The 26,131-nt window shown below is 38.6% G+C and overlaps 1 protein-coding gene across 3 annotated transcripts in view; it reads right to left on the reverse strand.

The window, feature by feature from the left end:
- The window catches only part of AFG1L (AFG1 like ATPase), a 221,204-nt gene extending 195,367 nt beyond the window's left edge, over positions 1–25,837 (reverse strand). For all 3 annotated transcript variants that reach the window (XM_028104251.2, XM_088023900.1, XM_088023899.1), the window contains exon 1: positions 25,559–25,837. In XM_028104251.2, coding sequence (XP_027960052.1) covers positions 25,559–25,694 — 136 coding nt within the window. In that variant the 5' untranslated portion in view covers positions 25,695–25,837. The remainder of the gene's footprint in view (positions 1–25,558) is intronic.
- Positions 25,838–26,131: the final 294 nt, after the last annotated feature.

Raw genomic sequence — 26,131 nt, forward strand, 5'->3', positions numbered from 1 at the left:
GGAAAGAAGAGGAAGAACCAGATCATTTAGGGTCTTCTAAACCATGGTAAACAGTGTAGACGTACAAATAGGATTAAGAACAAGTAGGTTTTGATCAATAGCATGACATGATTTTTTAAAAGATTACTTCTATAGAAAATAAGATGGTAGGAATGCAAAATAGAAGCAGAAATGGATAGATTGTATGGTATATGAGTTATAGCTCAATAAAGTTATTACATATATATTTTTTAAGTAGAAGCAGAGAGACCAGTTAGGAAACTATAACAACAGTCTAGTTCAAAGATGTCCATAATTTGGACCAGAGTTAGCATTGCAAGTTAAGTAAACTGACCAAGATCATGTGGCCAATAACAGTAGCAGCAACAACTGCTAACCTTTACTAAGTACCTACTAGGTGCCAGGTACTTTTCTAAGTACTTTCCACACATTAACTCATTTAATCTTCACAACCACTCTATGACATAGGTACTACCATTATCTTTAAAGGTGAAGAAACTGAGGCAGAGAGGGGCTAAGTAGGTAACCTGTCCGGGTTCCAATAGTCAGGCGGTGGCAGAGCAAGCATCTGTCCCAACAGGTACAGCAGGGAGGCAGGATGGGCTCTGGAGTCAACTCTCAGTCATGGTAATATTCTCTATGGCAGATTGGGCAGGTGATCACCATCCTAGCCAATGATGCCTGAGGCCTTCTGCCAAAGTTTCCCCCAGTGCTCTTTAAAAGGAGACCAGAACAAGAACTCATTCGTTTCTGCCTTTGTACTTTTTTTAAAGATTTATTAGAGGGACAGAGAGAAAGAATGCGTGAGCGAGTGCAGGGAGGCGGGGTGTGTAGAAAGAGAGGGAGAGCCAGTCCTAAGCAGACTCTGCAGTGAGCATGGAGCCCAATGGAGGGGCTCAATTACACAACCCTGAGATCAGGACCTGACACGAAACCAAGAGTCGGATGCTTAACCGGCAGCGCCACCCAGGTGCCCCCTGCCTTTGTACTTTTATCTGTCAAAGGAGAATACCTGTACGGCTACAAGCATCTTAAGAACATGAGGGAAAATGGTGATACATGGAGGACAATCATAGTCTTGATATATGTTGTGATGGTTAAGTTTATGTTTCGAGGTGACTGGACCATGAGATGCCCATACATTTAGTCAAACATTATTCTAGATGTGTCTGTGAGGGTATTTCTGGATGAGATGAGCATTTGAATCAGTAGACTGAGTAATGCAAACTGCTCTCCCTAATGTGGATGGGCTTCGTCCAATCAGCTAAAGCCCTAACTAGAAGAAAAGGCTGACCCTTCCTGAGTCAGAGAGAATTACTGTCTGCCTTTAAGCTGGGACGTCAGTTTTCTCCTGTCTTTGCTCTCCAACTGAAATACAGGCTCTTCCTGAGCGTTAAGCCTGCTAGTCTCTAGACTAAAACTATAATATCCGCTCTCCTGGTTCACAGGCCTTCAGACTTGGAGTGGAATTACACCACCAACTGTCCTGGGACTCTTGGTCTCCAACTTGCTGACTGCAGATGTTGGGACTTATCAGCCTCCATAATCGCATGAACCAATTCCTTACAATAAACCTCTTTCTCTTTCTAAATGTATATATATTCTACTTGCTGTGTTTTTTTAGAGAACCCTGACTAATAAGCTTAATTGTATTAACACAGTTTCTATAGAGCTGGAGTGATAATAGCAAAGGGAATATGTGAACTTTGTATTCTTTGGTGCTTTAAATTGGAACAGATTTCTAATTCTACATGTAGGTAGATAGTTGAGAATATTTTGAAGATGCTCTTTAGAGACTTAAGCAAAATGGTAGACCAGACTATTTCAGCAGAAGGTAAGCATTTTTCCATTAAGAAATGTTATTTTAGGGGCACCTGGATGGATCAGTAATGGAGCATATAACTCTTGATCTTGGGGTCATGGGTTCGAGTCCCACACTGGGTGGAGAGATTACTTAAAATAAAAAATTTTTCTAAAAATGTTACTTTAAAGGTCTGCTTCATCCTTGAGGTTTTCTAATACTTGAAATTAAATATTTTTTAAACATTTTATTTATTTGACAGAGAGAGAGAGCACAATCAGGGGAAGCGGCAGGCAGAGGGAGAGGGAAAAGCAGGCTTCCCACTGAGCAGGAAGCCTGACACAGGGTTCAATTCCAGGACCCTGGGATCATGACCTGAGCTGAAGGCAGACACCTAACCGACTGAGCCACCCAGGTGCCCAAAGTTAAATATTTTTTGAGAACCTATCTCTAACTTTATACTCAAAATCAGTAAAGATGTGGCCTAATGAGCAGAAACTTTACATATAACTTGTCAGTAAAGTGCGGTTCAGTTCAAAAATCTTCTATAAAGATTTCTCAGCTCAAAAATATCCTATGATTAAAGGAAAGAAATAAAGATATGCAACACAACACACAACCATACAAATATAAAGAGTTTCCAAGGTAACTATCTTTTTGCATTATTCATTCCTGAACAATTGTATATCCAGAATACTCAATACAATGTGATGAATCTGACCACTTCAAGGCAGTATGTGTGTTTACTGCAGTAGAATAATCAAAGAAGTTACACAAAATCAACAGACTACAAGAGGTATTTATATAACCCAGAAAGCTATATGCTTTATGATCATTTTAGCAGCTTCAGGTTTTCTTTGTAAAACTTGGATTCATTTGAAAATTCATGAGTGGAAAAAAAAAGAAAATTCATGAGTGACAGAACTCTGAAAGGTAAAGAAAACTAACACTATGAAGTTTCTACTATGTACTTACTTAGCACACAGCACTTTCTGTACATTATCTTCTCTCAAAAAAATCTGAGGTAGCTATTGTTATTCTTTATAAATGAGGGAACTAAAATAACTTAAAAGGTTAGAAAACTTAAGTGAATGACCAAGCCATGATCTGAAGCTAAGTGACCCAAACCACCAGAATGTCACTCGCATTAAAACAACCATAATGCTATCGATGAGTGAGGGCTGTGCTCCCACCTGTCATAGCCAGGCAACAGAAAATCACAACACGAACCTCTCTCAGGCCCTCTAATCTGAAAGTACTCAAGCCTCTTGGAGCAACCACCAACCCCTTCTTCTCCTGGATCTCCATCCTCCCCAAACCCTGCCAGAGCTCTGCCCTGCCTGCACGCCAGGGTCAGCCTGCCTCTGCTAAGAAACAGCACTTCCAAAACACACCAGCAGCAGCTTTTTCTATTAAAAGCCCCAAACCGAAGTGCTAGAGGAAAGAACTCCTCTCCCTCTATAAAATCAAAAAGCCCTTATATTTCACATTGTTGGCTTTTAGGGTTTTGACAAACCAGATTTATGTATACCTTTTTGAGCTTTCATGATAAAATACTAATATATTTGGCACTAAATAAGACAATGACCTAGCCCTCAAACATGAAGACGACACAAAGTTGGGAGACAAATCAATGCTGGATCACAATCCTGATTCAAGAGGATGTTAACGTGCTACAAAAATTGGATGAAACTCCCAACATAAAATTTAACTAAGGTGCATTTAAGTTCAAAAGCTTAATTAGACTGAAAAGAATCAATTGAAAACCTATGAAATAAAAGAACTGAATTCAGTCAGCAGCTAAACAATATTTATAAAGAATCTATAAAGCGCAAAGTTCTGTGCTAAAAACTTCTAATACAATCGGGGGTGAGCTGGAAAGACAGTAACTGCACGCAAAATACTGCCTGTGTACTGGGAGACATACAAACAAGTGGATCAACAGCTCTAATGCAGTATAGGAAGTAGTAAAGGAAAGATGAGAATGCTCGGAGATCACAGAGCCAAAGCTAGTAACCTAGCCTAGGGAGGTAAGGAAGGGTACTCCGAGGGAATGGGTCAGAAGATGAGATACTAGAGAATTATAAAGGAGCCAGGTGATACAGGGCCTTGCAATGATAAGCAAGTGGAATTTAACCTTGAAGACAATAGGAAGCCACTTACGAGTTTTTAAGAATGCAGTAGCTTGATTATGTCCCCTCTTAAGCAAAAAAGAAGGTTACTGGAAAAATATCTTAACAGTTATCTTCCTAACATGCTCGCAATAACCAGCTGGAAAATACAATAGAAAAAAAAAAGGATCCTACTTACCATTACAATAAAAGGTCTAGAATAAAGATGAACAATATTATCTTTGTAAGATAAAAAATCTCAAAGGCATAAATGAAAATTTGGAAAAATAGACATAATATTAGAAACACACACAACTTTACCAACACTGCCAATTCTTCCATTCTTCACAATTTACAGATTAAATACAGTTCCACCAAAAATCCTTAGAAAATTGTGAAGAAGTAATGAGAGGGGCCCTCGCCTACCAGATGTGAAAATGAAGCATTATGATCAAAACATCAATGAATAGGGGCACCTGAGTGGCTCAGTCGGTTAAGCATCCAACTCTTGGTTTCAGCTCAGGTCCTGATCTAGGGGGTCCTAAGATCAAGCCCCACTTCAGGCTCTGCGCTCAGCGCTGTTGGCTAGGGAGTCCCTCTCCCTCTCCCTCTGCCCTTTCCCCTCTCGCATGTGCAGACACACACATGTGCGTGCTCGCTCTCTCTCTCTCTCTCACAATCTCAAATAAATCTTAAAAAAAATAGAATACTAAAAAAAAGTCTTCATGGCATAATTTAATATATAATAAAAGAGGGAGGCATATTAAATCTTATCACTGTTCTTTGGTCACCTAACTTATATTTTTGTTATTCATCTTGTCTGTTCCTCTCAACGAGACTACAGGCTACAAGAGGATAGGTTGTCTGTTCAATTCACTATATACCTAACACCTACAATGCCTGACATATGATAGGCACACAATAAATATTTGTTGAATAAATAAATTAAGCAATGGGAGACAACAGATTATTGAACAAGTGACATTTGGACCACTGGGAGACAATAGAAAAGATTAGATTATCCCTTCATACTACATACCTAAATAAATTCCAGGTGGTTTTAAAATATAAATATTAAATTCAAACAAGAAACTACACAAGAATATTTATTTAGCATATTAGTCTGCAAACTATGGCCTACAGGCCAAATTCAGCCATACTCATTGTTTATGTATTGTCTATGACAGTTTTCACACTACAATACCAGAGTTGAGTAGTTGCAACAAAGACCATATGACCTGCAAGGTCAAAAATATTTGTTATCTGCTGCTTTACAAAAAGAAAAAAAAAAAAGTTTGCCAATCTCTGATCTATTCTCCTAATAAGTGTGGACTTTCTAAGCCCAATCCTGTCTGGACATCACAATCACCTGTGAAACTCAGACTTAATGAATCCCAATTAAATGCCAGTAGGAATGGATCAAAAACCTAAATGTAAAGAACTATAAAATGCTTAGAAGAAAACATAATTGTAAATCTTTATGACTTTGTATTAGGCAATGATTCCTAGAAATGACATCAAAAAGCAACTGAAGAAAAAATAAATTGAACTTCATCAAAATTCAAATTTTTTTATTAAAACTTTTATACAAAGAATATCAAGAAAGTGAAAAAACCACCGAAAGAATGAGGAAAATATTTGCAAATCACATATCTGCTATGGAACTTGGCTCCAGAATATATAAATTCTTACAACTCAATTTTATGACCCAATTTTTTAAATAGGTAAAGGATTTGAACAGACACATTTATATGAATGGTCAGTAAATACATGAAAAGATGTTCAGTATGAGTAGTCGATAGGGAAATGTCAATCAAAACCACAATACGATATACCACTTCACACCCACTAGGAGAGTGAAGATCAAAATGACAACAATAAGTGTTGAAGAGGATACGGAGAAATTAGAACCTTCAGATATTACTGGTGGGAATGTAAAATAGTGCAGGTACTTCGGAAAACAGTAACAGTTCCTCAAAAAGTTAGAGTTAGGACATGATCCAGCAATTCTACTCCTAAGTATACACCCAGGAGAAATGAAAACACACGTCCACAGAAAAATGTATACACAAATGTTCATGGCAGCATTATTCGTATTAGCCAAAAAGTGGAAACAAGCCAAAAGTCCATCAACTGATGAATAAAATATGGTATATCCATCTATACAGCCATAATAAGGAATGAAGTACTGATACATACATACAAGTACTGATACAACTTGGATAAACCTCAAAAAACATTATGCTAAGTGAAGGAAGTCAAGAGAAGACCACGTGTTTTATGGTTCCATTTACATGAAATTTCAGTAGGCAAATCCATACAGACATAAAGTAAATTAGTGGTTGCCAAGGCCTGGGAGCGTGGAGAAGAGAGTAGGAGGGGGATAGGTAGTGACTGCTAACAAGTATTAGATAGTGGTGATATCGCCACAATTTTGTAAATATGCTAAATATACTGAATTGTATACTTTAATAGGGTGAATTTTATGGAATATGAATTGTATAATTTTTTAATTAAAAAGTTCTAAAAAAATCCAACAGGAATATTCCCAATACATACATATTAAAAAAAAAAAAAAAACTTGTACCAGTGTAATATAAAGAACATCTCCCAATAAGCCCCACAACCCAATTTTAAAAAGGGGACAGAAGTGGGGCACCTGGGTGGCTCAGCTGATTAAGCAGCTGACTCTTGATTTCAGCTCAGGCCATGATCTCAGGTTCATGAGATCAAGCCCCACATCAGGCTCCATACTCACTGCAGAGTCAGCTTGAGATTCTCTCTCCCTCTGCCCCTCTGACCCATGCTCTCACTCTAATAAATAAAAGCTTTAAAATAAATAAGTAAATAAATAATAAAAGGGACAGAAGAGTATCAACAGGTATTTGGCAAAAGAAGATATATGAATGGTAATAAACACATGAAAAATTGCTCAACATCTTTAGACATTAGGTAGATGCAAATTTTTTTAAGTTCTTTTTTTTTTTAAGCTAGCTCTACACCCAACATGGGGCTCAAACTCACAACCTCAAGATCAAGAGTCACATGGTCTACCAACTGAGCTAGCCAGGTGCCCCGGTATATGCAATTTTAAGCCACAATAAGATACCATTTCCATTCACTAAAATGGTTAAAATTTAAAACCTTGACAACCCCAATTGTTGGTAAAGATACATAGCACATAGAACATTCATACATTATTGAGAGTATGAAGTAATAAAATCACTTTAGACAAGTTTGGCAGTTTCTTATAAAGTTAAGCTACACTCTATATGAACTAGAAATGCCATTCCTAGGTATATACCCAAGAGAAATGAAAACATATCCAAAAATAATTAATATAAGATTGTAGCAGCTGGAAACAACTCAAATGTCTATTGAAAGGAGAATGGATAAACAAATTGTGGTATATTCATATAAAGGAATACTACTCAACAATAAAAATTAACTCATGTGATTTCATGTTTTAGCAGTTTATCTAAAAAACATGTAAAGTCAAAGAAACCAGACACAAATATATACTATATAATTCCATTTATGAATTCCGAGAACAGATAAAAGCATTGTGATAGAAAAATTAATCTATGGCAAAATTAAACTATGGTGATAGAAATCAGAACAGAGATCACCTTTATAGGATATAAAAATGAATAAAAGGGCAGAATGAACTTTCTAGGGTGATGGAAACGTTCTTTATCAGAAGTCGGCAAGCTATAGACCATGGGCCAAATCCAGCTCACTGCCTGTTTTTATAAATAAAAGTTTCACTGGAACACAGCCATGTTCATTTATATATTATCTATGGCTGCTTTTGCACAACAAGGGCAAGAAAAAAATGTGACAGAAACCCTACAGCCCACAAAGCATAAAATATTTACTATCTGACCCTTTACCAGGTAAGTATGTCAACCCCTATTCTGTATCTTCATTGAGTACAAGTAACAGTGAATACATTTACTGAAACTCATTGAACACATGTAAGACCTGTGCATTTCATTCTAGGTAAATTTTACTTCACTTTTTTAAAAATCCCAACATATTTTTTTGAGGAAATTCCTAAACCGATTCTCAAATTTATATAGCAATGCACAGGACCCAGAATAGCCTACACCAGTGCTATACAAAAGAAATATAATGTGAACATATATAACTTAAATTTTTCTAAGAGCTACATTTTTAAAAAAAGTTTTTTAAGGGTGTCTGGGTGGCTCAGTCGGTTAAGCATCTGTCTTCAGCTCAGGTCATGATCCCGGGGTCCTGGGATCCAGTCCCGCATCAGGCTCTCTGCTCAGTGGGGAGTTGGCTTCTCCCTCTGCCCCTCCCCCTGCTCGTGTGCTCTCTCCCTCTCTCTCTCTCTCACTCTCAAATATAAATTTAAAAAATCTTTTAAAAAATAAAATAAAAAGGTTTTTCAAAAACATGAAATTAATTTCAATCATATTATTTTATTTAATCCAACATATCCAAAATATTATTTCAACTGTTAGATAATTTTTCATAGATGTTTTGCATTTCTGCACACCTGTGAGTAGAGGCAGATAGCTTTTGTCCTAGAGAGTCTTTTAACAATAGTTGTTGCTGTCTAGTATAATAATGTCTCCCTACAGGTCAAAAGCTAAGATTTGCTTGCAATACCCTTATAAAAGACAGGGTTTCCTAAGCTCAGGGTTCCTCAATTGTGAAACAAAATCACGGAGTATGGCAGCATCCACCTGGGCCAACCTCTGCATCACCCCCATGGGGCTTGAGGGGCAAGGGGAATGGAGGCAGACATGATACATCGCCTGTTGGGCCATGAGTAATAAAATTCTTTGTCTCTGACCCAGGGTTTCACATCTTCTGCCAACATTCATGAAATCCTGACAAGCTAACATGATTCTTGCAAGTAGGATAAAATCTCAGATCCTTCACAGTTCTTGACATTAAGAACTGTAATCAACATGTACTCAGATTTTTACATTTTTTTAAAAGATTTATTTATTTATTTGAGAGAGCGAGAATGAGAGAGAGAGAGAGTACACGAGAGGGGGGAGGGTTAGAGGGAGAAGCAGGCTCCTGGCTGAGCAGGGAGCCCAATGCAGGACTCGATCCCGGGACTCCAGGATCATGACCTGAGCCGAAGGCAGTCGCTCAACCAACTGAGCCACCCAGGCGCCCCTCAGATTTTTACATTTTTAAATATGTTATCTTTTTCATATTTTTTTCAGTATGTATTTTGCACTTAGACTATATCTCCATTTGGATGCTAACTTTTCACTGGAAATATTTAATCTGTACTTAGACTTCACAAAATCTACAGTCGAGAAAGTAGATTCATATTCCTGAGTTGTCCCAAGAATACTTATGTTAATAAAGAGGAAAGCTATGTAAGTATGAAGGCAGGAGATATCTGAGAAATCTCAGTACCTTCTGCTCAATTTTGCTGTGAACCTAAAACTGCTCTAAAAATAAAGTCTTTTGGGCGCCTGGGTGGCTCAGTTGGTTAAGCAACTGCCTTCGGCTCAGGTCATGATCCTGGAGTCCTGGGATCGAGTCCCACATCGGGCTCTCTGCTCAGCAGGGAGTCTGCTTCTCCCTCTGACCCTCTTCCCATTCGTGCTCTCTATCTCTCATTCTCTCTCTCTCTCAAATAAATAAATAAAATCTTCTAAAAAAATAAAAATAAAGTCTTTTTGGGCGCCTGGGTAGCTGAGTCATTAGGCGTCTGCCTTCGGCTTGGATCATGATCCCAAGGTCCTGGATTGAGCCCCACATTGGGCTCCCTGCTCAGCAGGGAGCCTACTTCTCCTTTTCCCACTCCCCCTACTTGTGTTACCTCTCTTGCTGTTTCTCTCTCTGTCAAATAAATAAATAAAATCTTTGTTTTTATTTTATTATTTTTTTAAGTCTTTAAAAAATTTTTTTTCCAATATCTGAATCAGGTATCCTTTTTAAAATTTGTATTTAACTAAAATTAAATAAAATTTAAGATTTACTTCCCCAGTCACATTAGCCATATTTCAAGCACTCAATGTCCATGTGTGGCTAGTGGCTGTGATACCAGACAGCTCACTTAGGTCTAGTCAATCTTGAAAAAGAGTGAAGTTGAAGGACTCAAACAGATAGATATTAAAATTATAAAGCTAAAGAGTTGGGCACTGTGGTATCGGCACAAAAACAGACCAAAGGAAAAAAAAAAGGAAACCCATATATATATATATTGAGCAACTATTTTATATATTTATATGTTATTATATTTTATATATTTATGTATAAGTATATAAATATAATATATATATTTTTATATATCTAGAGAGAGAGAGAGCAACTATTACTTAACAGTTGTCTCTTCTGTATTTTCTACTATGCACATGTACTATTTCTATAATATTTATTTTTAAAAAGAAAAAATTAATCAAATACAAACTGGAGATATATATACAGTCACTGGATTTATGTCAAAGATAGTGCTGCAGTAGCCTGGTAAAAAGATAACTCTATTCAAAAAATGTTCCAGGACAATGAATATCCACATGAAAAGAAAAAAATGAATCTTGACCCCAGTTTAACATAACATACAAGTATTCCAGATGGACCATGGATCTAAGTGTGAAAAGAAAAATAATAAAACTTCTAAAAGATATCAGAATACCTTGATGACCTTAAGGTAAGCAAAGATTTCTTAAATAGGATACAAAAAAAAAAAAAAAAGGCTGATAAATGGACATTACAATAAAGTACTTCTGTTCATAAAAAAACTCCATTAAAAAAAACTAAAAAAGGGTGCCTGGGTGGCTCAGATGGTTAAGCGTCTGCCTTCGGCTCAGGTCATGATCCCAGGGTCCTGGGATTGAGTCCCACATTGGGCTCCCTGCTCCTTGGGAGCCTGCTTCTCCCTCTGCTTCTCTCTCTCTCTCTCTCTCTCCCTCTGTCTCTCATGAATGAATAAATAAAATCTTTAAAAAAATAATAAAAAAATAAAAAATAAAAAAAAACTAAAGTGCAAGCCACAGACCAAGAGAAAATACTTACAATTTATACATCTGACAAAGGACTAATATCCAGAATATATAAAGAACTACAATTATTAATAGACCAAAAAAATGCATTAGGAAAATGGGCAGAACACTTGAAAAGGTGTGTCACAAAAGATTCTATCCAAGTGTCCTATAAATATGTACCAAAAAAAAGGTAGTCAACCTCAAAAGTCATCAGAGAAAAGCAAAATAAAACCACAATGAGATATCACTACACATTTAGTAGAGTGACTACAATTAAAAAGAATACAAGTATTCATGAGGACACATGGCAGCTGAAATCTCATACATTGCTAGTAGAAATATATTTTGATGTAATCATTTTCGAAAACTGGCCTTATCTACTAAAGATGAACATATACTGTATGATCCAGCAATTCTCAGGTATCCGCCCATCAGAAAGCATTTATGTATGCCACCAAAATATATGTACAAACTTTCATAGCAGTAGCCAAAACTTGAAAAACAACCTCAACACCTAAAACTGTAGAATGGATTTAAAAATCTGGTAGAATCCTTACATCAGAATGGCTAGCATCAAAACAAAAGGATATAAGCATTAGTGAGGATGTGGAGAAAAAGGCACCCTCATGCACTGTTGGTGGACATGTAAATTTGTGCACCCACTGGGGGAAACATGGAGATAACACAAAAGATTAAAAATAGAAACACATACAATCCAGTAATTCCACTAGTGAATATTTACCCAAAGAAAACAAAAACACTAATTTGAAAAAATATATGCACCCCTAGTTTAGTTTATTGCAGCATTATTTACAATAGCCAAGATATGGAGCAACCTAAGTGTCCATCAACAGATGAACTGATAAAAAAGATACAGTATTTATATACAATGGAATATCACTCAGCTATAAAAAAAGAATGAGATCTTGCCATTTGCAACAATATGGATGGACCTCAAGAGTATTATGCTAAGTGCAATAAGACAGACAGGAAGACGAATATCATAGGATTTCACTTATGTGTGAAATCTAAAAACCAATGAACAACAACAACAAGAAGCAGAAACAGACCCATAAACACAGAACAAACTGGTGGTTTCCAAAGGAAAGGGAGGTGGGTGACGGGCAAAATGGGTGAAGCGGATTGGGAGGTACAAGTTTCCAGTTATAGAAGATAGAAATCATGGAGATGAAAGATAGAGCATAGGGAATATAATCAACGGTACTGTAATAACATTGTCTGGTGACCAGTAGTAGCTACGCTTGTTGTGCACAGCATAACATATAGGGTTATCCAATCACTATGGTGTACACCTGGAACCATTGTGACGTTGTATGCCAACTATACTGCAATTAAAAAAAAAAGACCTTTAAGAAAATTGTGGTATAATTATACAATGTCATATTACAGTCAGCAAATGAATTAACTGTTGCTATATGTAAAAGATTGATGAACCTCACAAACATAATGTTAAGTGAAATAAGCCAGAATCATGATTCTATTTACATAAAATTTAAAAACAGGCAAAATAAATTAATAGTAATATATATTAGGATGTTGATTACCATTGCAAGTAAAGGGCTAGCGACTCAGAGGGTGCACAACAGTTGCCTCCAGCACTAAAAATGTTCTATTTCTTGATTTAGGTTGTATTTACACAGATCTATTCTCTTTACGAAAATTCAGCAGGCTTTACAATTATACCTCAATAACTTTTTAATTTTTTTGAAAAGATTTTATTTATTTATTTGGGGGAAGAGAGAGAGACACAGACAGAGAGCATGAGTGGGGGGAGGGGCAGAGGGAGAGGGAGAAGCAGGCTCCCCACTGAGCAGGGAGCCCAATGTGGGGCTCAATCCCAGGACCCTGGGGGTCATGACCTGAGCCAAAGGCAGGCACCCCACAACTTTTTAATTTTTTGAGCATACTTAATAGTTGTCTCTTCTGTATTTTCTACTATGCACATGTACTATTTTTATAATATTTATTTTTAAAAAGAAAAAATTAATCAAATACAAATTGGAGAGATCTGTCTTAACAGCCCTAGGAGTCTTAAGGTGAGACATGAATATAATAGGACACAGGAAAGGTAACCTACAACACTCCTCTAGCCAGATATATCTGAAGGAATATGTTGAGATATGGGGGCCATATTTTCAGAGCGACATTCAGAAAGTAGATTGTAATCTCAAGAAGGGAAGTAGTTCTAGGGATCTAGAAATGATGTCATGAGATTTGACTAACAGGACAGAGACAGCTGACACTGAGAAGGGACATAGTAACAATATCCCAGCACCCTATGTCTAGCATATAGATGGCACCAAGAAACATTTGGGGAATAAATGAATGAATGGAAGAAATCTAAGTCTTTAATGTTTGAAAGGATGTCAAATGGAATTAGGACAAGGATGATGAATGAATAAATAAATGAGCAAATAAGTAAATGATATTATCAGTCCTGATAGGTTTAAAGAACTGTCATGTGCAGTCAGGACTAGAGTTACACATGCTGTACCTGAGGAAAGTTTCAAGATGAATGGAAAGAAGGTAAAGAAAAGCTCGAATTTCTTTCTGCTTAAAGAATATCCTAGGGGCACCTGGCTGCTCAGTCTGAAGAGCAGGAGACTCTTAATCTCAGGGTCGTGAGTTCAAGCCCCATGCTGGGTGTAGAGATTATTTAAAATAAGTAAATAAAATTTAAAAAAAGAATTTTCTAACCTAGAGGGCATCCAAAAATGAAAGAAACAGTTAAGGCAGAAAGTACAGGCCTATCTAACATCGTCTGACTACATGACCCAGAGGTCCTCTTCAGTTCTAATATTCTTTCATTCTATAAAATATTATCTTTATATCTTTCTGCACAGCAAATAATTCACAAATACTTGAGTTACTTTTGAAAACAGTATCAATTTCTTACTAAATGAAGATATTTTACTTGAGTACTATAAATCAAAGTTCAACAGCTTTCTTTGAAACATCATGACAAAGAACCTCTCGGTATTCAGAGTATCTAGAGAAAAGGTAGTTAAATCCAGGAGAACAAAAACCATCACTGGTTACCTACAGAGGCCCTTTGCACAATCTTAAAGAAAAAAATCAAAACTGCATTTTCTAGAATTCAAAGCACTGAAATCAGACTGGGTCCTTTGCCATTAATTTAATGAATCCTCCCCAAAGTTAAAATTACTTCAGTAATTCTGTATAGAGTTGAATTCATTCCATTTCTACTCACTGACTAGAATCTACCAACTCTGGCATTTTAATAATATTTCAATTACTCCTGGCATAGCTCCACATTTATATGACAATTCTTATAGTTTTCAAAGTGCTTTCTCACATAACAACTTATTTGAGCCTCATAAATGACCTACAAGGAAGGTAGAGTTAGGATAATTAATCCCATTTCTACAGATGAGAAAATGGAAAATGCCAAATTAAATGATTGTCCCAATATAATCAATGAAACCAAAATCACAATCTAGTCTTTGCAGGTCACATTTCATTATTCATCTGGTATCCCATATGTTCATCAGTCTTAAGATAGAACTGATCAAAATTCTTCAAAGTAACAGTTATGGAATAAAAGGAGGTTCACTTCTTCACAAAGAGGAAGAAGATTGTTGCCAAAAAGAACACATGCTTAGTTAAATGAAATCAAAACTATATAAGGAATTTAGATTTCCAGTTTAAAATGTTTACCCAACTGCTGTGAGAAAAATGCACAATCAGGAAAAGCACATTTAATATTTCTAAAGGGCTGGATTAAAATTTCAGCTGTAAACTTCATTACTGTAATTAGATTTTTAATGCATATTTATTAAACATCCATTCAAATACTGTGTTCACAATTATTCATGAGTTATTTGTACATTTGTGTTGATGATTTTAACAAACTGTAAACAGTGGCCACTGACCAGAAATGTTCTCCTACAATGACAGAAGCCCATACTAAGGTCATAGGCAGCCCATTTATGCTCTATTATGTTCTAATCATACCCCAAATACAAATATTCAGCTGTTTTTTTGAAAACTGCAATGGTCATCAATGACCCAAAAAGTCAGACTTACCAGTGACATTAAAGACCTATGTTTGATTCAGTGATGAATAAACAAAGTGCAGAATAGAAGAAAATCAAATCTTAATTAAACTCTTTCTTTAGAAAAACAACATAAGCCATCATCAAGGAATGCATCACAAGATGATTTACTTTATTTATAAAAGGCTGATTTAGGGGCTTTAAAAGGGTGCTTTTGATTTAAATAGAAAAATTATGAAAATTAAAACTAAATGCTTGCTGGTTATCATTCTTTTCCTTTAGAAGCTGGTTAATCTTAATGTGCCAGTGTATAACTTTACAAAAGGAAAAAACAGTACTTTAAATTTCATGATAACAAATCAGTAAAATATCGCCTAAAAATCTGAATAAAGCTATTCTGAAGTAATTATAGGCATGGCCTAGCATACTGAGTAACTCCTTAATATTCACCCTGTTCATACACTATTTAATAATGAGATCTAAGGAGTCTATTTTCTTTCAAGTGCTAAAGAAAAATAACATTTTTTAGGTTCATTTACTTAAATTTTATATACTCATACACCTAACAATTTTTTAATGGAATCTACGTGGTTTACATTTGAGATATAGTTGCATTATGAAGCTATGAAGGAACTACTCTAAGAAATACATATTCAGGCTTTAAAAGTTGTTGAAAACTGCTACCCGGTCAAGAATCTGGATAGATGCGTTGAAAAGTAACTCCTAGAATGGGCTCAATGAAGAGAAGAAATAACGGAGCACGAGCAGGACAGTGAACAAATGCTATGAAAAAGATTCTGGAGATTAAAGTATCAAGAACCTCCAGGACAGTAGATGCAGAAATGGGACCTCAATCGAGGACCTTAGGTAAGCATGAAATAACATAGCAGGAAGAACAGACGTACCGAAAAGGCTTTTTAAGAGAGAAATTAGAACAAATCTTAGTTACAGGTCAGTGAAAAATATGAGTGACCTAGGAAAACAAGTGTTAGATATATTCAAGCAGAGGCTAGGTCACTTGTCAGAGAATTTATAGATGGAACATATTACTACACTGGGCCCAAGGCTGAACTTCCAGTTTCTAGAATCTTAACACCTACTATTTCTGTGGTACTTTTAGTAAAAAGGCAAATCAAAAGAATAGTTATACCCCCATTTAAATACTATTTTCTTAAACAAAGAAAATGAAGCTCTTGAGGTGTAAAGCAGTGCTAATCTACAGTAGATCAATCACCCATTTCTGGACCTCTTACATTCCTTCCTATCAGTTCTATTCTTAGACCCACCCTTTGTTATCTGCCTCTCCCTCCCCTAGAACTATGTCTAGGGCACCAGCTTTGCCTATGTAATAAGCTGTGCTTTTCAAAAGCTAATTGGAAAAAAACATTATCATGAAGTTATCAGTCTCAGGAGTAGGCATGAACATTCTTTTCTAATATAATAGATGTTAATGAAAATCCAAGAAACATGAGGATTCACATAAGGGTATTCATCTAATTGGGTAGTAAAGTCCAAAGCCCATTTTCTTAATCACTAATATATACTACCAATAAATTATATGAATTCATATGGCTGAGGTACATTAGTTCTCATATTAATGCCTCATCAAGATCTCCTGTATACACATAGTAAAGAGGTTGTGGAACCAAGGGTAAACATGAGTCATCATTTAATAAAGACACCTAAAAATACAACATTGAGATACAAAAAGACACTATGGAAAAAAAAAAATCACAAGATGTGGCTCTCACAGTACCTTGCCTCCATGAAACAATCTATTTAAGGCTAGCGTAAATAAAATAGAATTTTCATATACACTAATGTTCAATTTTAGAAAACCTAGAAACATTCTCCTCTTTGGTTTCTCTTCTAGTTTTCCTATGGCCTCTCTTAATGCTCTCCGACAAGGTCATGTTCTTCTCATAAAATGTCAATTTTCCCAAGGACTCACTGTCAGTGTCTTCTCCTTTTCTCTCTACAAATATTCCCAGGCTAGTTCTTCCATTCTCCTGGCTCTCAACACCTCATATTTCCTTTCTTAATTTCAGACCCCCATATTTCCTACAACTAATTAAATTTATTTATCCAGAAATGTCATAACCACCTCAAATTTAACAAGTCCAAAAAGGAATCTCTCCCTAGAAGGCCTCTGGCCCTACTTTCTGTGTGTTTGTTTACCCTGATAGATGGTGATGCCATCAAATTACCCAAACTAGGAAACCTAAGTTGATCCTAACTCTTCTCTTTCCTTGTCTCACCCAAAGCCTGGCAATTCTACCAAAGAACTGTCTCTGAATCCCCTCCCTTGCTGCCCTACTTCCCACCTCACCACAGCAGTAATTCAGGCTATGAACCATTCTCTCCAGAACTACAACTTCCTCCTAAATCACCACTGAGCTTCCAGTATTCCCCACCCAGGGCATTTCCAATCTGCTTTTCAGGCAGCAATAAGAATAATCATGCTAAAACCGATACAACTTTTCTTCTTATAAAACCTCCACCAGCATCCTGCTGAGCCTAGATGTCTTCACACACTATACAGAACTTTTAACCAGATCCAGGCCACCTTTCCAGCTTCATTTCTAGCTGCTCTCCCTGAGGGCCCATAATCCAATAAGGGCCATGTACAACCCACTTCTAGACTTGTGCTACAACACCCTCCCCTCTCCAGAGCTGCTTTCACCTTCACAGTCCTGCAACACTTAAGATGAGCCTAAATGATGGGTTATTAATGTCTATTGTGATATTAGCCTGGGTGGCTCAGTCGGTTAAGCGTCTGCCTTCTGCTCGGGATGTGATCCCAGCGTCCTGGGATCGAGCCCCACATCAGGCTCCCTGCTCGGCAGACAGCCTGCTTCTCACTCTCCCTCTGCCTGCTGCTCTGCCTACTTGTGCTCTCTCTCTGTGTGTGTGTCAAATAAATAAAATCTTTAACAAAAAAAAAAAAAAAAAAGGAGCCAGAAGACAATGGTTAAGTTTGTGGTTCTGGAGCAAAAAGTGCCTGGGTTCACATCCCAGTTGGGTGGCCATGCCTGTTTATCCATCTATGAAATAGAGTAAACAAGTAATTTTACAGGGTTTTTAGGAAGATTAAATTATGAGAGAAAGAAACTGCTAGCAGATCGCCTGGAACATAGAAAAGGCTCGATAAATGTTAGCTATAATGATATCATCGCTCTTCCAAGACTGTGAGCTATTCAACGGCTGGGACTCAATTTCATTCACTTCCCCTACCACCACCACCACCACCCCCCCACCACCCCTACCCACCCAAACACTTAATACAAGGCTTCAATTGAATTAGCAAATTTGAGGCATTTTCCACCCACACCATGGCCATCTAATCTCTAAAAAAAGTTTCCCCTTAACTATTTGGAGGCTGAACAACCATTACATTAAACGAAGATACATTTAGACCTAAAAGAAAACAGGCAATAAAATAAAAATTGAGCATCTATACTTAAATTACAATATGATACCAAATTTCAATTTAAGTATTTTTTTAAAAGATTTTACTTCTCTATTTGATAGAGAGCACACGTGCTTCACGCACAAGCAGGCACAGCGGCAGCAGAGGCAGAGGGAGAAGCAGTCTCCCCCCTGAGCAAGGAGCCCAGCTGGGATCAGCCCAACTGACTGAGCCATCCAGGCACCCCTCAACTCAAATTTTAATAAACTAATAGAAATACACATCCCAAAATGGAATTCATAATGTTCTGTTTCCTAAGGAATTTAAAGTTAGGCAATCAGGTAGGTTGATTTGGATGAAGAGCATTTTAGGACCCCTAAATTCTTCATAGCTCAGCTTCCCAAACATCTTGGAGCCAGGGCTGGCACTAAAGTTTAGATGAGACATAAAAACAAAGAACATGCTCTTCCTTTCCCCTCATTCCTTTCCTTGGTCTATTTCCTCCTTCTATTTAACATTAAGTCAATGATTTCTTCAGACCAGCTCCCCTAAAAAGTAGTTTCAGGCCCATCAAAGGCTTACCAGTCCAAGCAGGGCTCTTTTTTGATGTTCTCCTTGTGACAGGGTATAGGGAACCTGTGAATTCTTATAATTCGAGTGTAATGAATCCATGGCTTAATTCCCTTTAGTTTTACTGAAGAATGGGTGATCAACAGTACCTCATAAGGTCCTGTCTAATGAAGGTGGAGCTGGCCCTCCAAGCACTTTTCTTCCAGGTTCTTAATAACATCAAGTCTCCAGGATTCAGGCAGTGTAGGGATACAACAGCCTGCTAGAAGCAAACTTACATAGCGAACATAGCTGATAGTATTAATTCCCCTACGTGAGCCCCATCAGGAACTTTAAAGTCATGAAAAGAGTGTAGAGAGAGTTTTCCATATAACATCTCATAGGGGCTTAAACCAAGCCCACTTCTAGGGGCCACTCTTACCCAAAGCAGAGAAGCCAGCAAGGCTTCTTCTCAAGTTAAGTTGGTTTCTTGGCATATTTTTGCCAAAGTTCATTTTTTGTTTTTCCTATCAGCTTCTCCAGAAAGCATGTAATTTCCATTGGATGGCCAAGGCACTGAACACTACTTGTGTGATTTTTGCCACAAATGCTGCTCCATTGTTGCTCTGGTGAATTGTTAGTGACCATCCAAACCTAGCAATAATTTTGCTTAAAAGTGTTTTTGACAGGGCGCCTGGGTGGCTCAGCTGGTTAGGCGACTGCCTTCGGCTCAGGTCATGATCCCGGAGTCCCAGGAGCGAGTTCCGCATCGGGCTCCCTGCTCAGCGGGGAGTCTGCTCCTCCCTCTGACCCTACCCCCTCTTGTGCTCTCTCTCTCACTCACTCTCTCTCAAATAAAATTAAAATCTTAAAAAAAAAAAAGTGTTTTTGACAGGGCGCCTGGATGGCTCAGTTGGTTAAGCATCTGCCTTCAGCTCAGGTCATGATCCCAGGGTCCTGGGATGGAGCCCTGCATCGGGTTCCCTGCTCTGCAGGAAATCGGCTTCTCCCTCTGCTCCCCCTCCCACCTGTTCTCTCAATCTCTCAATTTCTCTCTCAAATAAATATATAAATCTTTTTTTTAAGTGTTTTTGACAACTTCTGAGGCATTCTCTGAATGGCATGGAAAAGCTTCAACACAATTTGTAAAGGTGTCTACAAATACTAAGAAATATTGAAAATTACCTGTTGTTTTTGGCATAAGAGTAAAGTCTACCTGCTGGTTTTCTCCAGGTTTGGTACCTCTAAGTTGTATACCTTTTAGAACTGGTGGGGGCCAGTCTTAGGATGGCTTTTAGCACAAACGTCACATTTTTGAACAGTGCTCTAAAAATTGGGACCCACTATATACTTCTGGATCCACTTAAGAGTAGTATCTTGGGCGCCTGGGTGGCTCAGTCGTTAAGCGTCTGCCTTCGGCTCAGGTCATGATCCCAGGGTCCTGGGATCGAGTCCCACATCAGGCTCCCTGCTCAGCAGGAAGCCTGCTTCTCCCTCTCCCACTCCCCCTGCTTGTGTTCCTGCTCTCGCTGTCTCTCTCTGTCCAATAAATAAATAAAATCTTTAAAAAAAAAAAAAAAGTAATATCTTAATCATAAGGGGTGCTTTGGTGAATATGGCTAACCATTTCTTCCGTAAGATGTTCTGGGGTAAGGATTCATCTTAGTTTCAACTGGCTTTAGTGCCAACATGGAGTCCAAATTCCTGTTCCAAAAAAAAAAAAAATTCCCATTTCTTAGCTCTTTTGAGGTCCTCCCAGGAATACTGGGTTGATATTTAGTTAAGCCCATGTCGGGCACTAAAGTCATCATAGAAGATTTTTGGAATCTTTGCCAAATGGGCAGCTTAATCTGCCCATTGTTCCCTTGAGCAATCAGTCCAATTTCTGGTGTCCTCAGCAATGGACAATAGCTGATGGTCACCATTGCATCCAGCTCTTCATTGTCTTCGATCCATAAAACTGTTCCACCCATAAACATATCTCCATCAGGAGTGAAGGACTCTCAGCTGTAGGAACGCTCCCAACAGTCCTCAACTCTCAGACACCATCAGGATTGTCTTGACTGAAGACAGCTGCCTTGCCAAGGGTATGCCCTCTTTCCAAGTGGTCATGTCCAATCACTATTATAAAAGTCCAGCCCTTGGGGCGCCTGGGTGGATCAGATGGTTAAGCGTCTACCTTCGGCTCAGGTCACGATCCCAGGGTGCTGGGATCGAGCCCCACATCGGGCTCCTGGCTCAGCGAGGAGCCTGCTTCTCCCTCTACCTCTGCCTCTCTCCCAGCTCATGCTCTCTCTCTCTCTCTGTGTATCTCTGTGTCTCAAATGAATAAATAAAATCTTTAAAAATAAAATAAAAATAAATTAATAAAAGTCCAGCCCTTTTGTCTCAATTTAGGATGGTTCTGAGGATAATTCAATTTTTGGAACTCCTCAAGAGAATCAGTTAAGGCTTCTGTTGATATTATATCACTGCTCAACTTCTGCCTCTTTTATGCTTCCTTCTCTTCTTCTGGTGTTGATCACTAATAAACTTCTTTATATACTAATCTCCATAATTTTAGTCTCCACAAAATTCCTTTCCAAAAATTCCCTTCTCACAAACCTTCTAAAACTTTACTTCTCACAACAACTTCTCACAACAATTTTACTTTTCACATTCAGATTTTGTCCTGAGTTTTCCCTCTTTAGGTAACCAGGCTCACTTTCCTTGCATATAGAGTTGTTACCCTTATTATTTCCAGTAGTCTTAATTACATTTATTAAAATTATTTACATCCGTTTATTCTTAGATCACCCATAAAACTTAATAAGAAAGTTCTAAGGTTTTTTTTCTTTTCTAACAAATTTTGCAATGGAGATAACATGAATTTATTTGACTTTCAGTAAAGACAGGCAGAATAAAACCTTTACATTTAATGTTGCTAATTCTAAAGACATGTCCATTTTAATTAAACCAATAACCTTGAATTAGCCTTAATACTGAATATTTTCCAAGATCATGTGAACTTAAAAAACAGCTTGGTTAGTTTCCATCTTTCTCAGTATTAGAATGCCCAGTTCTTACAAGTTCTTGCCTTTAACCCAACTAAATAGAGCTCTTTTACAAAATTAATTTTAGCAGTAACATCCAGAGGTAGAGAAAATATCTCACATTTACAACATACATGGACACACAAATACACAAGACGCAAACAAAATCTTAAAGGCCCAATTTCCAAATATCCCCCTTTCCCAACACAAATCTAATGGCAAGATGGTATTATAATTAATGGATGTGGCCAAGCAGTGTTGCCAAAAAAGACTGCCCAATTTTGGAGAATATAGCCCAAAGAGCTGCATGTGGGGATGAAATTGTCATTTCCCATTTTCCAATTAGAACACAGCTTGTTTTATTCAAAAATTCCAAAAGCTGCAGCAACAACAACAACAACAAAATGAAGCCCAGAGTACCTCCGTGAACATCAGTTCCTCCCCAAAAGTTGGGGCTTCACGGACTGAACCAAATGGCTTCCTAGTCAAGCCTTTTCTTAAGAAAAGGAGGCTAAGATGGGCGCCTGGGTGGCTCAGTTGGTTGAGTGACTGCCTTCGGCTCAGGTCATGATCCTGGAGTCCCGGGATCGAGTCCCACATCGGGCTTCCTGCTCAGCAGGGAGTCTGCTTCTCCCTCTGACCCTCTTCCCTCTCAAGCTCGCTATCTCTCATTGTCTCTCTCTCAAATAAATAAATAAATCTTTAAAAAAATAAAATAAAAAAAAAGAAAAGAAAAGGAGGCTAAGAGAACCAAAACCCACTATTTGGAGGCAACCGAATGGGAGGAAGAAATCTGAGAGCCAAACCAAACAGAAGGAAGAAATAAGTTCACATGCCATCACACATGAAATACTACTCACCAAGAGACAACCGTCCAAACTGAATCCAAGAAAACATTTCCTTGCCACAAAGGTTAAATTAGGTGCCGAAAGTCAAAAGTACCCAGTTGGGGTGGGGACCCCGGACAGTCCCTAAGGGCAAAGAACCTTGGCAGCTGCTTGGACTTGTCACCAGGCCCCCATCACCAACTGGGGGCCAACAAACCACCCACAGGCAGGCAAAGAACTCCTAGCTAGCTTGCCAAATCTGTAACAAAACCCAAGTTTGGCTGCCCAATGTGCAGCAAAGACAATCACTGAGAATGAAGTAGGCAGCAGGAAAAGGGTTTACTAGAGAGGCAGCCAAATGAGAAGATGGGAGAACAAGCCTCAAATCCACCTCTCCGAAGGAGGAGGAAAATTTAAAGGCAAATGAAAAAGGTCTGGAGGAAAAGTTGCAGCTGTGCTTTTTAGCCTGCAGCTGCAATGAGTCCCATTAACGCTTTGGCTTCTGGTGAGTTTTGAAAAAAAAATTTTTTTTAAAGATTTTATTTATTTATTTGACAGAGAGAGACAGCGAGAGAGGGAACACAAGCAGGGGGAGTGGGAAAGGGAGAAGCAGGCTTCCCGCTGAGCAGGGAGCCCAATGCGGGGCTCGATCCCAGGACCCTGAGATCATGACCTGAGCTGAAGGCAGTCGCTTAACCAACTGAGCCACCCAGGCGCCCGAGTTTTGAAATTCTAAGAGATAATTCTGAATGCAATAATATCTTGATTTAATTTTTAAAAAATATGAGTACAGGTTAATAGCAAAGCCTTTATGGTCAGGTGTAAATCCAAGTATAGCCTTTACTTGAAGCCAAAAGTTCTGACACTTAACTAGCTGTATAACTTCTGCAACCTTGGATTCATCAACCCCAAAATGAGGATAGTAAGAATTAAATAAGATAAAGTATGTAGAAAGCACTTAGCATACTGCATGGCACAGAATAAGCATTCAGTAACTCTTATGTTATGATGATGTTCCTTAAACCTTAAATTTCATAAATTATGGTACATGCATTGAATAAAATTCTATTTTAACCATTTAGAATGAGGTAGTTCTGGGTGCCTGGGTGGCTCAGTTGGTTAAGCGACTGCTTTTGGCTCAGGTCATGATCCTGGAGTCCCCGTATCGAATCCTGGATTGAATCCTGCATCGAATCCTGCATCGGGCTCCCTGCTCGGCAGGGAGCCTGCTTCTCCCTCTGACCCTCCCCCTTCTCACGATCTCTCTCTCTCTAATAAATAAATAAAATCTTTAAAAAAAAATAAAATAAAATGAGGTCGTTCTAGAGGCAGCTGGGTGGCTCAGTCAGTTAAGCAACTGCCTTTGGCTCAGGTCATGATCCTGGGGTCCTGGGATGGAGCCCGGCATCGGACTCCCCACTCTGCGGGAAGCCTGCTTCTCCCTCTCCCTCTGCCTGCCACTCCCCCTGCTTGTGCTCTTTCTCTATCAGATTAATTAATTAATTAATTAATTTTTTAAAAATAAAATAAGGCAGTTCTATATGTATTAATATGTAATGACTTCCAAAATATACTAAACAAAACAAAAAAAAGGTACAGGAGGATATGTATGTTACCACTTTTTTTTAAATATAGACGCTTATATATACACATACATGTTTCTTCATACACATAATGCCCCGAAGAATACATAAGAAACTAGTATTAGAGGTTGCCTCTAGGGAGGAAAACTAAGTGGCTAAGGGATAGGGGGAATGGAACATTTTACCACATTTCTTCTTGTATCAGTTGCTTTTATTACCTATTTCATAAATTTAAAAAAATAAAATTTACATTATGACCCAACCCTTACACTACCAAAATACTCCATTATATAGTAAGTGAATTATGCTAAACTTTGCAGAAGAACCTAAGGTGACTTAATCAGAGTTCTAGTATTAATTTCAACTCTAAAGACTGATAGGGTTTTACTAGACAAGCCAATGAGAATCAATTTATTAAGACACAGAAGAAGGGGTACTTGGAGATGAGAAAAAAAACAGGTAAGTGTGTGGAGGGAAAAAACAATAATAACATCATTCATTCATTCAGGAAATATACCTTAACCATCAGGCACCAAACACTGTGCCAAGTGCTGAGGAAACAAGACACCTGGTCCTTGCTTTTGAGTAGCCTGCAGTTTAATGGGAGTATATGAATATAGCAGCAAAATCAGCACTCCTGAAGACTTAGTTACTCATAATATATGATCATTCACTCACGAACATGTAACGATTTGAATGAATGAATGGAGCAAGCCCAGTGAGAAAATACACCCCACTGAAGCCTCTGGTGACTTGAACAGGAATTGTTTCCTCAGTCTGAGAATACTTGCACACTTGCGTTCCCAGAATCCCGAGAGCCAGCTTGGCCCGCAGAAGTCCGAGGTTTGGCTTTTAGGTGCAGTTGGAGAGCAAGGAAGGCGCAAGTATAATGGTCCCCAGTCCCCTATCCCACACTTGCATCCCTTCAGCCAGGCACTCCTACACCTGAGCTCACCTGGTGTCAACTCTAACAGCCTGAAGGGAACAAACTCTTAGTCGACCTCTGACCTCAAAATTTAAGTCGCCCTGGGTCAGCTTCCTCAAGGCTCAGGGCTCCTTCATGAGCAGTGAGACAAGGACAAGAGAGGCTGAAACTCCTCTCCAAGGGCCCCTAGCTCCGAAAATCGTGAAACCAGGAGGCAACTGGGAGAAACAGAGTAGGGAGAGTGACCCGAGGTTTCCCCGGTCATATGCAGTCGGCTCGGCCTACTCATGGCACAGTCACTGACCTTTCCAAAAGGTGTTTCCTGGGGCGGTAGCCGGAGGGGCGAGAGCAGCAGCCCAGGCCCCGCACCCAACACATCTCCCTCTCAGCCGGCTCTGCACTAAGCGCAGAGTAACCAAGGGAGACCAGGAGGCCGCCATCTTGAGCTCTGTACAAGGGAAGAAAACTTTATTGAAACCCAAAAGAGAAACGGTGGCACAGACAAATGAAGCGGTGCTCACACAAAGCTACGCCGGAGAGAACGAAAGGGAGCCAGAGAAGAACGCGACCTCCACTAGCGACAGAGCTGGTTAGACTTCCGTCCTTCCGGGTGCCTCCAACCGGAACTACGACTCCCGGCATGCAGTGCGGCAGCGCCGGGGCGCCGGAGGCGAAGGATGGGTTCGGGAGGAGGGCAATCCTGCGCCCAGCGCCGGCCCACTTTCGCGGCACAAGATCCCGAAACGTTTCGGGGAATTGTAAAGTGATTATGATGTCTAGTCACGTAACCACCCCTGAGTCTTCTCAGTTTAAGTACCTGACCGAAATTTCGAGACCTAAATAAAATGTGGGTGACCCAGTGGGCACTCATATTTTA

This window comes from Eumetopias jubatus, unplaced genomic scaffold (assembly GCF_037043125.1).
Source record: "Eumetopias jubatus isolate StellerSeaLion01/CBP00866 unplaced genomic scaffold, mEumJub1_p1.0 scaffold_6, whole genome shotgun sequence".
Classification (NCBI taxonomy): Eukaryota; Metazoa; Chordata; class Mammalia; order Carnivora; family Otariidae; genus Eumetopias; species Eumetopias jubatus.